General features: G+C 42.3%; 1 protein-coding gene across 1 annotated transcript in view; it reads right to left on the reverse strand.

Moving 5' to 3' along the window:
* Positions 1 to 17,000, reverse strand: part of cacna1g (calcium channel, voltage-dependent, T type, alpha 1G subunit) — a 234,277-nt gene that overhangs the window by 36,407 nt on the left and 180,870 nt on the right. Inside the window, 6 exon segments of the mRNA XM_054599520.1 lie at positions 4,426 to 4,476; positions 5,988 to 6,180; positions 6,382 to 6,471; positions 6,617 to 6,742; positions 7,532 to 7,658; positions 15,334 to 15,518. Of these exon segments, the coding sequence (XP_054455495.1) occupies positions 4,426 to 4,476; positions 5,988 to 6,180; positions 6,382 to 6,471; positions 6,617 to 6,742; positions 7,532 to 7,658; positions 15,334 to 15,518 (772 nt within the window).

Raw genomic sequence — 17,000 nt, forward strand, 5'->3', positions numbered from 1 at the left:
TAGCACAGAGCTCCCCAAGGACTTTGAGAAATGGCATGAGATAAGCTCTAGCTTTTCTGATGTAAAGCTGTCTTTTTTCTTATCTATTTTACATATAAGTAGTATCAGTAGAATCAGTTACCCTTTCAGTTTTTTTAACTATTTTTCAGTATAACTAAGCAAATGGAAGATGACAATTTGGGCTCTAAGGACTTGCGATGGGCATTTATTTCCTGACATGTTTTTGGACTAAACGGTTAATCAAATTTATCAAAAAGAAATACCTATAGATAATAAAATGGAACATTTGTTGCAGTAGTAAAGACATGTCACATCATGGGTGTCCATACGTATGTTTCATAGGTTCCTTATCTTATGCTGATAACTTGTCTCACCTATCTACTGTATATGTTTCAAATACTGGCTGTAATAATCTAGGTTGCATGGCGTCATATTGAGTTTTTAGGGAGTACACTTGTGAGAAACTGCCACTAGCTATACTGCTACTGCTGCAAACAGCGGCCAGAAGCCTATAGACTAGTGCAGAAACACTGACAGCGTCATTACCCTGATACAAGCTGCAGTCGGTCAAAACATCCAGCACGCCGCCTCCTGATAGCTCAATGAGGGGGGAAGTAATACCAAACTATATTTACAATTTGCAGCATACAGAATGTGCAGTGTACTGTAGCTTATCTTGATGTGTCTGTCACAAGCATTCTCACTGCAAAATGCATGACTCAACACAACAAGTCCAACTCAAAAAAGGGAGACACTTCACATTAACCCTGAGGGGAAACTAAGGAGACCTGGATGTGTGTGTGTGTGTGTGTGTGTGTGTGTGTGTGTGTGTGTGTGTGTGTGTGTGTGTGTGTGTGTGTGTGTGTGTGTGTGTGTGTGTGTGTGTGTGTGTGTGTGTGCCTGTCTGTCTGTCTGTTGGTGAGTTATTCAAACTTTGGTTCAGACAATGATGGTCTCCAGAGGAAGAAACCCTAATGACTTTGGTGGACATTTGACTATTTTTGATGGATTATCATGAAATGTGGTAATACATTAGCCTCACCGGGCTCAAATTTGGAGCATTCAGTGAAATGTGAAACTTCTGAATGGATTGCCATTAAATTAGCTAAAGACATTCATCCACAACATCTTAGGTATTGTCATTGTGTGCATTTTAGCATGCTGACCATGTGATTCTTCAGGATGTCGAGTTTCAAGTAAGTCAAGTCTCTGAGGCTTGCGCTGACTCGAGTCCCAAGTCGACACAGCTCTGATGTAATTACATGTGTTTCTTACCCATGCATGTCTATAGTTACATAGTGACAATTTGAATCTGTGTGTGGATTTGTGCAACTCAACCATCCTCCCATCCACCCTCATGTACTGTATCTCTCCTTGTTCCTCCATTGTCATCTAAGTCAAAATCTTAAGGTGCCTCCTTCATCATCTCCCCACCGCTCTTTGTTCCTGTTGTCCGCTAAAGATTAGAGTCTGCACACTCAGACTTAAATGCACTGCGCATGACACATGTGCACGCTCACACACACAAACTAAGGATATCACAAGAGCCAATACTACAGTCAGTTCCAAAATTCTGAAAATGTATTATTACATCGCTTACACAAATACACAAGTAACACACTGTGTGTATTACCTGTGTGTTTTTGCACTACTGTCATTGCCCTTGGGGTAAAAAATAACAAAACAAGACACTGCAAGCACGTAAAATGCCGCATAGGATCAACAACGGGGCGAGGGGGTCCTGCTCATCCAGACTGAGAGGAGAGGGGATTTGGGGATGAGAGCTGCTCCTGCATATTTTACAACCTGGTCTGCAACTATCTGCCCCCCGATACATTCACATATGCACGCACGCACACACACACACACACACACATTCAAGTGTACCCTCCAGGAATGTGTCCCTATTTTACAGATAATGCACTTGGTAATACATGTGCGAACAAAGACAGAACCGCAAGCACAACGCACAAACACTCAGTAGTTAGAGAAGGGGGCCGTCATTCTCTAACACACCACTCCAGCAGCTCGCACCTATCATAACAATAACTTAAGCTGATTGCCATGGAAACAAGTTGCGACAGTTCCACCATGCGTGCCAGAAAACCAGTCGGAGTTTTCAGACAGACCTGAGATGACCTTTAAGCCCAACAAGAGCCAACCGCTGTTAACAAACCTGCTGTGGTATCGCTTAATAACAACGTTTGTACGGCTTGTGACCTTTATACACTGTGTTGTAGTAAATCAGCCATTAGGTGGAGATTAATTTATGCAGTTTGGCCCGAGCGTTAATTGTATTGTAGCTTGTAATTCAATAATGGTAAGCTAGTGATGCATGTCGGATAAACTATAAGTAGATTGTTTTCTACCACAGAAACTATTCAAGCCCTCTTTGTAAGCGACAACAAGCTATTTGGAGCCAACGCTGTGGAGATTGCAGCCAGAAAAAACTATTTATATACACTAACAGAGTTTATTGCAGTTTAATTTACTGTGATTCCATTTACATATTTTGGCGCTGGGCCTCTTAAATTAAGCTTTTAAGTCGAGCACAGACTCAATGGGGAAAATAACAGAATGCTCTTGATTGAATTTCTCTGGTCCAATGCCCTTGAATGGAGGCCAGTGACTTTTAAAAGAGGATGTTATTAAAGAATGTTAGCAACAGAGAGAATCTGTTCGTCCAAGATGGCACCATTTGTTCAACCTGATCAAACTCTCTGATCTCTTGGTCTCTGATCTACTGTAACAGCAGTGGGTTGAAATTACAAGGGACATTAAGAGAAACACAATTCAGTGAAGTTTCCAAGCTATCACAACTAGGACCTTATTACAAGAGCTTTGGCCATCATTCCTATTGGTAATATTAATCTTGTACTGTAGCAAGTCAGACGGGCAAGAAAACACAAGCAGTCAGATGAGCAGAAAAGGTTCCAAACTTATTTGGAAGAGAAAACAAAGGCATTAGGTAGATGATTACCTGCACTGTCAGTTATAAACATCCATTATAGTTTACAGACCTTCTCGGTTCAACTTTGACCCACACTCTGGCCAGCAACTTACCATAGTTGAGAGCCACATTGTTTACGCGAAAGTTTTTCACGTTCCCCTCAGGATGAATCATAATCACATTTGGTGATGCCTTAACTTTTTATCTAGCTCCATCATCAATTCAACATTTCAACTTTGGTTAAAGACCAAATACTGTCAAAACTCAACACATTCCCACAACCTCAGCTCTACTTTTTTTCTTTAGAGCTAATAAGTCTTAAGTTCAAGTTTGAGTTATGTTTTCCGTTTGCAGTCTGTTTGTAGTCTGAGTAGTACTAACCAATCATGAGTCGAGCTGGTTGTCTGCAGATTAACAGTCAGTGTGGAGAGAAAAACACGTTGGCCGAAACTGAATCTTGGAACCCAACGGCTAGCATTAATGACAATGTCTTTTATTATTAGCTTAAAATTAGCTTATAGTTACAGTGGCTAAATCATCATCAGGCCTAAAACTGATGGTTTCCGAGATGCTGGCATGACTATTGACCATTAGTCTTGTCTTTAGCCTTACTGGCAAGGCTCTAAGAACGGAAGTGTCGGTTGGATGTGGTCCACCACTTCAGTTGAAACTGAAATATCTCTTCTTAATGGATTGCAGATCCATTTTGTACAGACATTCGTGGTTCCAAGAGGAACTCCAATGGCTTTGGTGATCCCCTGTCTTTTTGTCTAGAGCAATCGGCAGGTCAAAATGTTTCTCTTACTCAAGGAAATAGCTCAACATCTACTGGATGTATCAAAGCTTTAGTCTAAAACCTGTGTAATATACTTAGTGTTCATATCTCTTACCCTACCCTTCCCAGATCTCCGCAATTACTTTGCAGAGCACAATATTATCACAAGCAACAGAAAAGATGGATACCACTATAAAAAAAAAGGCCTAGGATGTAGTAAACTGGAATTATTCTTTAAATGGGTTCTGAAAGAATAATTGGACTGCAGTGCCTCTTAGTTTATGATGCAAACTCGCTCTGGAATCCTTTACCTACAAACAAGTCCAACATTTGTTGCACCTCAGTACCCCTGTCTCACCACTTCCCCATCTCAGTTTCCCTGCCAACTTAACACGACAAGAGTCTCCTTCTCTTGAGGTGGTGGTGTTGGTGGTGCAGCGCTGCAGTGCCGTGGACTGTGGATGGATCGCGGACGGTGTGGAAGTGCTGAGAAAGACAAAGCCACGACAGAGAAAACAGGTAACAGCATGTCCAGCGGACTGAGAGCTGATGGGAGAGAGGCAGGGAGGCGGGGACGCGGGATGGGGCCCTACCTCCGATGATCATAGAACTTAGAACCCTAGCCACCATGGTGGGTGGTCGTGGTCGGTGGCGGTGAGGTGTTTAAAGGGACACACAGAACATGCTGGAAACTCTGTACCTTTCAATGTGCCTTCAGAGAGGGCCCAACTCACCCCCGGAACCAATAAATCTAGAGGAATGAGACCGTGTTAGTCAGACAGAAGCAGAAGGAAGCAAGGAAGGAAGGTTGACTGAGAGTTTGAAACAGAAGAGAGTCAAAGAGAGAGGAAGAGGGAAAGAGGGATGGAGTAAGGCCAGAAGGAAGCGATGACAGATTAAGCTGGTTTCGTGTTCCTATGTTTTGTCTTTCCAGTGATTCTGAGTCCAGTTCTTTGAATTAACACTTTTTCGTTTTGTAACAACCAGGAAGCCGTTGACTCTCAAACCGAAGTTCTTCAACCAAAGCCGATGCTTACAACCACCTTACAAACTGGATTCTATGACTTGCACCAGTAAGCTTTCTCTTTCTATAAGCAACCAGCCTTTTTGTCTTGCTATTTTGCTAATAAATCAACATCTAGTCTTGTTTTCCTCCCTAAACCGTACTGTCTACGGAAAAGGTTTACTGGCAAAAAACCAAGCCAGTAAAAAAAACCTTTTCAACCAAAAATCAGTAAAGGAAGAAGCAAAAACAGGGTCACGAACTTAAAAATATGAAGATTTCTGTGTGCTTTCAAGAAAACAAGGGGCCTCAAGGTATAAAGTGTACATGTATTAGACTGAGTGAGCAAGGGTCTGGGAGTGTTTCACGATTGGTTGGATACCCTTGGCAGATGCCTCCTGAAAAGGGAAGATCAATTTCCATCTGTATTTCTCAAGAGTTTGATGGAAACATTCCTATTGTCAAATAAAACGATCATGTCATATAGACGGCCTTTAAGAAAACAATAATGTCCACTGCTCCTTGTAGAAATTTGATAAAGTGCCTTTGGATTAAGTATAGGCACTCGATCCACAAAAAGTCGTATGCTACAGTAAAACTACAGGGGAAACTCTTCATTGTCCTCCAGATTTTAGTCTATCCCTGCCCCTTCGGTTGTACTAAACCACATGCAGAAGAGGGGAAGGGAGGGGGGTCGTCTTGTTTTTCGTTAATGGCGATTAAATGATCAACAACTCCCCCTCCCTCTAGCTCTGTAAACCCACTACCATGCAACCCCCGTCTGTCGGGCATGCTCCAAGGGGCCATCCCAAGCACAGCGTCTATGGAAAACCAGGCAAGGTAAGGGAGGAGGGAAAGGTGGGGGGAGTCTAATGCCAGCGGTCAGCTGTCCTAGCTCTTGCAAACCGGCTGATTATGGAAGCTTTTCTTAAAATCCAACTTGATCAATTTGATGCTGGAGTTGAAGAAGAGCCTCCACAGTCTGTAGCAGAGTCTGCAGAGCCATAACAGGTGACCATCGGACAAAAAACTAGCCGGAGGGCCTATAAGGAAAGGGAAAGAGGGTGGTCGAGGGGGAAAAGGGGAGGTTCTACCGCAGAATAGCAACCATATTTGGTACTAGCTCACTAATTGCGTTCTTCCGGATTCGGCCAAACCAAATCAAAAAGCAAAAGAAAAAAAAGTAGGCTCAGGCTCAAATCAAGCAGGACTCAGAAAGATGTGGAAAGACTACCGACCAGCCAGCTCCTTCTCCTTACTCCGACTCTTTTTCTCCATGCGTTTCTGTTTCTTTTCCTCTCTGCGCTTGGCCTCCGCCGCCTCCTGGTGGCGCCGGCACTTGTGGAAGTTCTCCACCACGACGCCCACGAACATGTTGAGCACAAAGAAGGACACGATCAGCAGGAAGGAGATGAAGTAGAGCAGCATCCACAGGTTGTAGTTCATTCTAGGCTGAAACATACACAGGATACGGAGGATTAGTAGGCATTTACAGTGGAAGCGCAATTTACATTATAGTTTAGTTAACAGAATAAATACTTTTGAAAAGATGTCCCCAAAATTTTTTTCTTCAGCTATAGACAAATGATATGTGCTACAGATATACTTTACATGTGTGTTTTTGTGTTAGACTTTGAATATATATTTATTTACCTGTTGGTCAACTCCTACAGCGTCTAGTCCGTTATACATAATGTCCACCCAGCCATCTTTTGACGCCAGAACAAACAGAGACATCAAGGCCTGAAATAGAGAAAAGGGAAGACGCGGTGTGATAAAAATACATAAAACACTGAAACGATTCCAAAAACCCAATATTGAAGCAGCTCAACAAAACATTTATTTACGCATTTATTGACCAGAAATCTTGGAACATCTGAGGCCTCACCTGTCCCAGGTTGTCAAAGTTGTACTTGTGTCTCTCCCATTTGTTTTTTCTCTCCAGACATTCTGACTTGTTGGCGATGTTCACTATATCATCTCCTACACAAACAAAGAACTTCCCTTTGAAGAGCTGGGGAGAAAAACACAGACTTGCTCTTTATTTTTAACAGTGAACCTCAATGGAAAAGTGGTAAAAAAAAAAAAATAAAAATGATGCTGTTTGTGGAAAGTTTAGTTTCAGAAATGTCTCATACAATTATGTTTCAGGATTTTGTTACCTTTGGATGGAGCTATGCTAAGCTACCTGCCTGCTGGCTGTGTATGTATATTTACTAGCTGGGATTTGGGTCTTCCAAAAGCAATACCTGGAAACTCGAGTACATAAGACAGCAATTGCTGCTTGGTATAAAATATATCATGAATAAATTAAATATCACTGAATAACCATACTCGTACTGCCAACATTTAGCCGTTTTCCACACCAAAGGTGCAGTGAATTCTATGGAAACTCTTTAATGAGTGACAACCATTAACCCTCTGTGACACTGCTTTACTTGGACATCTGGTTATGGACTTAAACATGTTGGTAGGCAGGAGTCGTAAATACGCCAAGGGAACATAGCTCGTTGGTAAAGATTGGTCCTTGGGCTGTTAGCCATGAAAGCTCCAGTATGACCAGATAAGCATAGATACATGTGCTAGTGTGTGAATTATAATGTACAGAGCGCATGGAAAAATATATTTTTGTGCTAAAATCCCGAGATGTAAGTACTACCAAGAGGAGAAAGTGAAAAATTGATGGTCAACTTGTTTCAGTCAAGCTGCTGCAGCGCGGTAGGAGAAGGATAATGTTTCCAGTTTAAACTGCCCTTTTTTGTCTCTGTCAGTATCCTCCCCCCTCCTTGCCCTCCCCTCTCACCTGTACTCCCAGGATGCCAAAGATAATGAAGAAGGCGCAGCAGATGACCACGATGTTGCCGATGGGCTTCAGTGACGACATCAGAGTCTCCACCACCAGCTTCAGCCCCGGGGCTCTGCTGATCACACTGAAACACAGCATGTAATTGGATATTAGTGCATGTGCAGGATCACGCTTGGGTCACTTACACTGCATCTCGTACCAAATGGAGCAGGTATGCCTGCAGCCTTCCAACCAGCAACCCCCACACACCCCTAGGCCCTAACCCTGTCTGCTCACACACTTTCCCTTGTTGAGCACAATCAGAAACCCTCCTTCACATTCTCACACATTTCACGAGCTAAAAACACCTGTTGGCTTACAGACAAGTTATCTTATCTTTCATTCACTCCAGCTCTTCTTAATATCAACATTTTTTTCACTTTCACTTCTCTTTCTGCCTCTTTTCACTTCTGCAGTCAGGGAAACAGGACACATCTAAAATGTTGAAAACAACGGATGTACATGCATGAGCACGCACATACACACACACACACATGATGATACAAGAAGAAAAACAATGCTACAGAGGCAAAGAGAAAGAGGTTGTTAAGGTTATATTCTGCTCTGCCTCTATCCGTCTATTAGTCTTTGTCTAACTTGTATCTTTTACCCTGAGCACACAGCTGGGTGAAGGAAAAGTCAATAGCACATTAAGAGAAGACATGACATAATAAAAGGGCCGGGACCAACCACCGATCAATAGCCCAGATCAGAGAATAACGAGCCGATGGCTTCGCCTCACCACTTTGCACTTTGACACTGAAGAGCGTGCTGGGATGCGGTACCACTGCTGAGCTATAGAGGGTACTTGTGTTCTAGAGCTGCAGCTGCAGGTGTCTCCTTTTTTGGGTAGATTCAGCTGTGCTGCTATGAGAACATGTACACATTGGCTTCCTCACCAGAGGCAAGGATTGACGTCCAGTGTCAGTGTATTTGTCTGGAGAAGACTGTTTAAGCAGTTATGACGTATCTCTTTACAGTGAACTAGAAATGCGAAACACTGAAAGAATCAGTTACAGACACATCCTTTTTTTCGGTCAAATGTTAAGCTAGTTTTGATGTTTCAAAGTGGTTTTCATTTGTTCATTTGAATCCTTTCTTTCTCCTGATCTATTCAACTTGTCAACCTTTCATTAGTCTTCATGTCTTGCAAAACAATTAAAAAAGTTACGGAAAAGAAAGTGAGACGAAAAAGAAAAAGTACCTAGGAGAATTAATATAGAAAATGAGAGAAAGAAAAGAAGAAAAAGTCTAAGTTGTGGAAGTCAGAGAGTTTGCAGAGTCCGTCAAGGACAGAAACTCATCGTTTACAGCTCAGCCCCTCAGATCCCACATTACCTGCAAAAGAAAAGTCCCCACACATTCCTGCTTTGCATATGAAAAACCATAAGCCAACCGCTCTGCCTCTTCATCATGTTTGGCTTTTGAGCTCCGCTCTGACAAACTCGTGAAGTGAAAAAGCTTATTAAGTAGGGGGAACGAGGAGAGACGAGCCTCTCATTCGGAGTCAATACACTCTGATGATGCCGCACATGAAGGACACACACTGCGACGGGTTCCTCTCCATAAACTCTATTGCATATGCCATGAAAAAAGGACAGAGGATGAGCAGGAGATGGATGGAGGGAGGGAGAAAAAGTCTGCTCCTCTCTTCTTCTGATCTACCTCTCTGCATAATTCTCATAGCAGCTCCCAGCGTGTCCTTGTTTTGTGTGCTATACAAAGGAGCGGAAAGGAGTTTCGGCGCCATGCACAACACCTGCACACATGCATCCCCCCCGTCTCTCTCTCCTCCACCGGCGTGTCCCTGGCACTGAGGAAAGAGAACAACAAGTCGGGCACTAAGTGGCAGGCGTGTTCCCACAGTGCAAACACCGGGTGTAATTAAGAGACGCAGGGAGATAGAAATAGGGAATAGAGGGAGGAGGGGAGGGCGGGTAGGTAGCGGGGATATAGAGGGAATATAAAATAAGGCAGTTTTTTTTCTAAACTTTGTTTCAAGCTTCACCTTGCTGTGTAAATGTATCTTCCTCTTTTTCAGCCTACATTTGTCCTTCTTCTTCAGCTGTCACAATTTACCACTGACTGCTCTCATACCTGTCTGTAAATGAGAATGCCAATGCTATTTGCCAACTGATAGCCAATGAATTAGGGTTTCACACAAACGTGATCTAAACGTGTTGAAGCTCGGTAATTATGCGCCGGCTTGATTGGCCTCCGTCAGCGCTGTCACGTGTCACCTACGTGTTGAGGGTTCAAACGGCTTAGACACCAGTACTCGAGCGTCTAAACCTTTAGATGACCACATTGGACGGATGAGCTCAAAGGCTGAGGTGACAGGGGTCAACCACAGTGGGGGGGCAGGTCCAATTAAAGGAGGCGCCGCGGTGTGGAGGGGTTTCTAGGCTGAAGACGGGCTGTCAATGAGGAGTAGGTGGTGTTGGGTGGCATGAAGGTGCCCCTTGGTGACACAGAGGGTACCAACCTCTGGGACCTCCCTGGGGCTCTCAGCTCTTGCTGTGGGTTTGATGAATGACTGCAGAGGTGTGTGTGTGTGTGTGTCCTGATAAACAAAGCTGATGCATCATTCTGTCACATGCACAGATACACACACACACACACACACACACACCCACACAACATGCCCATACACCCCCCTGGACCCTCTCTTGCTCTCTGCAACGTTGTCATTTATATCTCTTAACGAGAAACAAACAGAAGCAGACACCTGCACACCAACAAACCAACAGATAACAGTCACCTGCTTGCTGCAATTACACACACAACACATGTAGCGAGCGACTCGGGAATATGCTGGCGACGCAGCCAGCGTGAACCCAGCGTGCACTGCACTGCCAGAGGGGAAAACAGAGACAAGCTCATATTTAATTCAAGTGAGGGGCGAGTCTGCCACAATCGAGCTGGAGTGCTGATAACGAAACTAACAGAGAAGCAGAACGTCGAGGCTGGTTCTGCCTTTTGGTATGTTTGACAGGCACAATTTAGAGAATATATTGGAGGGAAAAAAACAGTTTGTAACTTTAAAAGGATAGTTTAAAAGGATAGCCTACAGTAGATGGCGGTCTGTAAGGCCCAAGTTTGGAGAACCAGACAGGAGCTAAGTTATATACTGATGTGGAGGGGGGCAGCATGAAAACATATTTTAGACATCTAAAAGAAAGGTGTCTATTGTGTTACAAAGGGTTAGTTTGGAGTCTCCAAAGTAAAATAATCTAACCAATTGTGGCAGCGGTAGACCAGCAAGTGAAGGTAATACACTGCCTATGAATAAGAACCTTATATAACCCCACTTTGAAAAATCTGCAATATCCCTTTAAAGCCTAACAAAATGGCAAACATATTGTAACAGACTTTACAGCTGTTAAATACATTATTTTTTAATGCCACGCCTAATATCAGTTAATATCAAACATTAATTGTTGCTATTTTTAGTTATGTCTTCCTGAGAGACTTTGACTTTAACTCGATTTGATTACCCAGGAATGAGCCTATTACCCACAATTAAACAGTTCGGGCTGTTGATTCGCAATGAATTGCACTTAAGATGAAGATGGAAATTTTTGTTTTGTCAAATTACCGTTTGATAATGCGGAATATTACCTTTGGGGCGACAGGTCTCTCTTCACATTTGATGGTGGCAAACAGTTAGCCTACCTAGCATATTTAGTTTAGTCTGAGATGACACTTGAGTTGGGATGAAAGACTAAAATGAAGAAAAGATGCTTTTTTTAGTGTGTGTGTCAGCTTTAGTGCTACTTTTTTGAGCTTTAACTCATTATGAAGTAAATGTTGATTGCACAATGAACAATAATGAACAATAATGACACCGTCTGCGTTTGGATTGGTTCCCTTTAAACTTGCTTTCATTATGCAATTCTGTCTGCCACTTGGTTGCAATCTCCTGCGAAAATGAAGGCTTGATTTACAGCAAATAGGAGGTGCATCAACCATTGCGCAACCAATAGAGCAAGAGCATAGCACCTTTGTTTTCCCAGCTCTATATCAGTAGCTATCCCCAGTTACCAGAGCATATCAATGTAAGTTGTTGCATTTACCAATTCCCAGTGGCGTAAGTGACGACAGACAAAATTCAGTGTTTCCTGTGCAGTTTTGCCAACTCTTTATTAATAAAGGTAGCTCGCACTAGCTCCAAAAGTCGCTAAAATCTGCCAGATGATGCCAGACACTCATTTGCATGTTGATGACCCCATTGCACATTGATTTGCATAAAGCTTAGTGGTTGTGTCGGTTGCAAGGGAGCGACTGACTGCACTACAAGAGGAGAGGGACAGACCCCCTGCTGTTGGCAGATAAGTTGTGGACTATGATTACCCTGAGCAGCATTGGGAAAGAATTACAATATAACATCTCCTGCCGTTTTCCTAATAATCCTAAATCGCTAAATTTGCCGCTAGTCGTAGGTTACGTTGAAAATAGAAAGCTTTCTGGTTGTCTTTCCGATGGCGGTGCCAAGAATGAGACCACTCGGAAAAGCCATAGTGGGAAAAAGTTTTGTTTTGGCACTTTAAGAGGGAGGACGTCCCGGTAAAGCCCACACTCTTTCGGGGAAACGCTGACTTGACAAAACTGCGGTTACATGTCTCCAACTGATGTGGTCATGCACAGTATGACCACTCTGTGACCTCATTGTGTTTAGATCTGCAGATCGCCGCTATGTTAGATGGTGTTTTCTATAACAGGCACTTTGTCCCCAAAACAACCGGGAAGTAAGTGAGTGAGTTTAAGATTATGAGCCAATTTTATAGCCTACTTCCCACAAATGTTCCAGTTTTACCACAGACTATTTACAACTTCTTTTTTGCCACCAGCCTCCAATTCACCAGTGTATAGAGTGCATCTTAGGTAACTAACAAACCAACCATTTGAATAAACAGATTAGGTTTTTGTTGTTGGGTTTGGCAGAGGCACTCATACAGTAGCTCCACAAATGTTGTGCTCCCCAAAGGAATGTTTAATCGCTACTTAAAAAGAAACATGGCGTTAATGGAACCGAAGCAATAATTCAACGTTGTGTTGACCCGACCGAATTATCTCTAACAGCGTTTTAAGTACCTGCAGTACACAGATACCAAGACATAAAGTAGACCCACAGTAGCACATTAATAGCTTAATATGCTGTAGCCTTTAATGCTGCGTCCCTCCTTTTGGATTGAAAGCTAATAACGACCGTAACAAATTATTTTAACAGTATTGCTTTCGCGGAACTCATCTGCAGCCTCAGTGGAGCGGAGAGCTAAGCAACCAAACTCAGATTATTCCTCTTTCTATTCCCATCCTCTCCTGTTTCATCCTAGCTCACTCTCTGGCTGTCTTCATAATTCCGTGCCATTTTGCATTTTCCTCAAACTGTAGACATTAATCCTTAGAAAAAATGTTGCCCTTTGCCTATGAGAATACCCCACAAACTTGAAGTTGTCCAATTCCTGTTTGTAATTGCTTCATGTTTTAATATCTGGCTTTAAAACCTCCCTTACTCGACATTAATGCAGCTTCAGCCTCGCTGGCCTCTGGAGATTAAATGAGAGGATTCAGCAGCAGTTAGAGTCAGGTACTCTTATCAAGAGCTCAGTTTGTCATAGATGCACCCGATCTAATTAGAAAGCCTCTTGTCTGACAGCAAGAGCATTCTTTAATGTCACATTAACATTTCATTTCAGAGTTCTTTAACTGCAGTAATCATGCACCACAGTGGTAAGCAAACCACACTCTGAAGTATGTTGGAGTATGTTGTCTGAATCATCTGATTATTCTTCTGCTGACGCACTGTCTGCTGCTGCTGTTTCTACATTTGAAAAGGCCCTCCCCCTCACTACTAGGCTCTGTGTCTATGTTCACCTATAGGGGGGAAGTTATTATGATCTCTACCCACTCCCTGCTGAGCTTGACTCCATCTTTTCCTTGTGGGGAGTGACGAGGTCAGAGCCTAGGTGATAAACATCAATACTATTCATATTTTACATACACATAAAAATCTATTTTCACATGAGTAGGCTGACTGAACTGCTGTAAGCACGGGACGTCAAACTTGAAACAGGAAGTGAGTCTGTAAACGCGGCCAGTCTGGGTAATCATTTCACCATTTACTTTGGCTGGAGCTGGGATTATGTTGCAGTGTTCCCAAATCTCTTAACGTTTTTGGTACTGACAATAATGATGGCTCAAACTAAGAGAGGGTGACCCAATAGTAATACAAACATACATATCAAACTATGCCCACAAATGGGGAGGCTATAAGGTCTTTACACAGCAGGGGCACAAATAAAGTAAATGCAAAATAAGTCAATTGAGTTCCCTTTGGTAAACAGTTTTGCAGTGTATATTTCTAGGGCTTTTACTGTGAAAGGTAAGAACGGAAGGAGCGGATCTAATATGTGCTGCCTTTGCCCATGTTGAAAGGAGTAATAAAGTTTGCCGTCTTGGTTCGGACCACAGAGCCATTGAGTTGATGTACAAAATAAGTGTACTTATTGAATATGTTAGTTCCGCACAACGGGATTGTTTGAGGCCCTTATTTGCAGTGCGTAAGATAGGAAAAATCGTCCTTGCTCTTCGAAAAATGATATTGATGTCCAAATTAATGGCACAAACAAAACTGCCCCAGAGTCTAAAGACATATATTTTTTTGATATTATACACCTTAATGCCGTAGAAATATCTGCCTTGCACTAATGCACAGTGTACTAAATTGTCTATAGAAAATGTATATAACTACACAGTGTATGTGTAATAATCCCGTGGAAGGTCCTCTCCATCCTCACCCTTTGCCACCTTTCACCTAGCAATCAGAAAATGCTGACATTACCACCACGCTAATGAGAAATGGAGTTGAGCTAGCACTGCTAGCTGTAGCGCCGCTACTGCCTGACACTGGTGATGACGGCAGACATTTAAAGCTTCATTTAAAAACCTCAACAGAAAAAAATAATGACAATGTTTGGCTGCACTTGGTAGAGCCCTATTACTGACCCACCTAATTATATTCACTGTTTACATTACAGGGACTTGAGGTCTGATGTGGGACAGAAAATGTTCCAGCATGAAGAAGAAAGAATAGTTTGAAGGCAGGAAAAAGCGTTAGAAGTCTCGGGCAGAAGATTTCACTTTCATGTCAAAGGTGAAAGTTATGAAAGCAAAGAGACGGAAAAGATCAGCCGTGTTTAGTGGGTAAATTTGGCAGGGAGAAAATGAATATTTGATTTGTGTGCTCTTCCCCAGGACTGTGATGAATATTCAAAGAGAGGGAAAAGCCTGCAGAGCTCCCCTTCACCAGATGAGACACCGAGCATGCGGCTCTCGGCCGAGTCGAGCGTGATGCCGCACACACGAACGGCGTGAACACACGGTGAAGCTAAAGCTATGGACCGAGGAGAACACACACATGAAGATCCTGTCTGATATATGCTAATTGTGTACATGCTCACATATCAATGCACACTTAACTAAATGCCTACACACACGAAAATACACACACTAAAAATACACACACACATCTCACTAAAGCTCCAAAAGGTTGTACATGTCAGATCTGAGCGAAAGCTCAGTTTGTTCCACTTCCATTTTAAAACAAAACATCCACTTTTTATAATCCCATGAGTCTCGGAAATGGCGAGATTCAAAAATGTGTGGTCGGTTAGTACTGGCCTTTTAATACCTAGCACAAAGTACATCCAACTATGGATTTTCACAAGTATTGTGAGGCGTCCCTGAACGCCTCTTACCGCAGCGGCCTCAGGGTCCTCAGCAGCCGCAGCACTCGGAGCATGCCCAGGATCTTGGTGCCAGAATTGGAGATGAGAGACACCAGGATGTCGATGACAGAGATCAACACCAGCATCCCATCCAGAATGTTCCAGCTGCTCCTCAGGTAGGACTTGTTCCCGAAACACCAACCCAAAGCCACGATCTGGACACAAAATGGACATAGAGGCGTGAGAGAGCAGAGTCATAGCAGATAACAGAAAGGGTAAACATGCTGCGGTACCAATAAGGTTGGGATGTATTTGAAATAAAGTATCACAATAATCAGGAATTCAATATCTATTTTTGTATGCGCGTTTGCAGATTTGTTTGTTATCAATCCATCTTTTGAGTCAATGCTTAATGTCCTTTCAGCACGGCCTATTGACTTTGTGAAGCGATTGTTTGGAACCTGGCAGCAAAAATCATAAAAGTTGCAAGCTTTTCCAAACCTCATTTTTAATTCTATAGGTTCCACTCATCATTTATTCTGCCCGTAAAGCAATTTGCAGTCAAGAAAATAATAGAGACTGGCTGACTTTTTGTAGCTGAAACTTATTAAATCAGGCCACGACAGCTATTTTTGCTTCATGCATTTCTTAACATCTAATGTAAGTGAAGAGATGAGAGAGAAAGAGAGAAAGAGGGAGATGGATAGAAGATGATTTACATTAGCTGATGCTAATCAATGCATAACAGTATTTACTGTATATGAATAGGAATCATCAAAGAGGATGATCACACTTCATGAATAAAAGGCAGCTTCTGTTCCCCATTGCTACACAGTGCATTTTATTGTTATTTATGAATTTAAGGTTATAATAATAATTTAATGAAGAAGTTCACATTCATTGTTCACAGTTTTCAGATGCTATGGTATTCAATTAGTCTCATTAAAATAATATAAAAAAAATAAAATTACTATAACTCATCACTATGCCACTAAACCATTATAATGTTATTATTCTTCTTTATATTTGAACTCACTGTTTTACAAACTGTTTGCACCTCTGTAGGCTATATTACCTATATATATTTATTACATCTCATATGCTTATACATTGATAGGGGCGCTGTGGAGTAGTGGAGAGCAAGGTAGTTCTCCAATCAGAGGGTCGGTGGTTCGATACCCGGCTTCGGCAGTCGATGTGTCCTTGGGCAAGACACTTAACCCCAAGTTGCTCCTGAAGGCTTGCCATCGGTGTGGACTGGATGTTGCATGAATGTTAGTTAGAGTCTGATGGTGGCACCTTGCATGGTAGCCTGTCATCAGTGTGTGAATGGGTGAATGATATGTAATATACTACTGATTGTAAGTCGCTTTGGATAAAAGCGTCTGCTAAATGACTGTAATGTAATGTAATGATACATTCCTGTTTGCATTCTTTTTTACCCCTTTGATATCCTGTCTACCACACATTTATATAACCATTTTTCATATTTGTTTTATATTTATATATTAGCCCTACATTTTGAACGTGGATTCTCATTTTGCATTTACTTCTGTGATTTTCCTTTTCAATATAGGCCTACATATTTAATGAGCACTGCTGAAGGGAGTTTAAGACTGCTTTGGTTCAATTTTTTGCGCATATGATAATAAAGAACTCAAAACCAGTCTCAAAATCCATGCAGATAAAAACCAGGC

This window comes from Anoplopoma fimbria, chromosome 5 (genome assembly GCF_027596085.1).
Source record: "Anoplopoma fimbria isolate UVic2021 breed Golden Eagle Sablefish chromosome 5, Afim_UVic_2022, whole genome shotgun sequence".
Taxonomy (NCBI): domain Eukaryota; kingdom Metazoa; phylum Chordata; class Actinopteri; order Perciformes; family Anoplopomatidae; genus Anoplopoma; species Anoplopoma fimbria.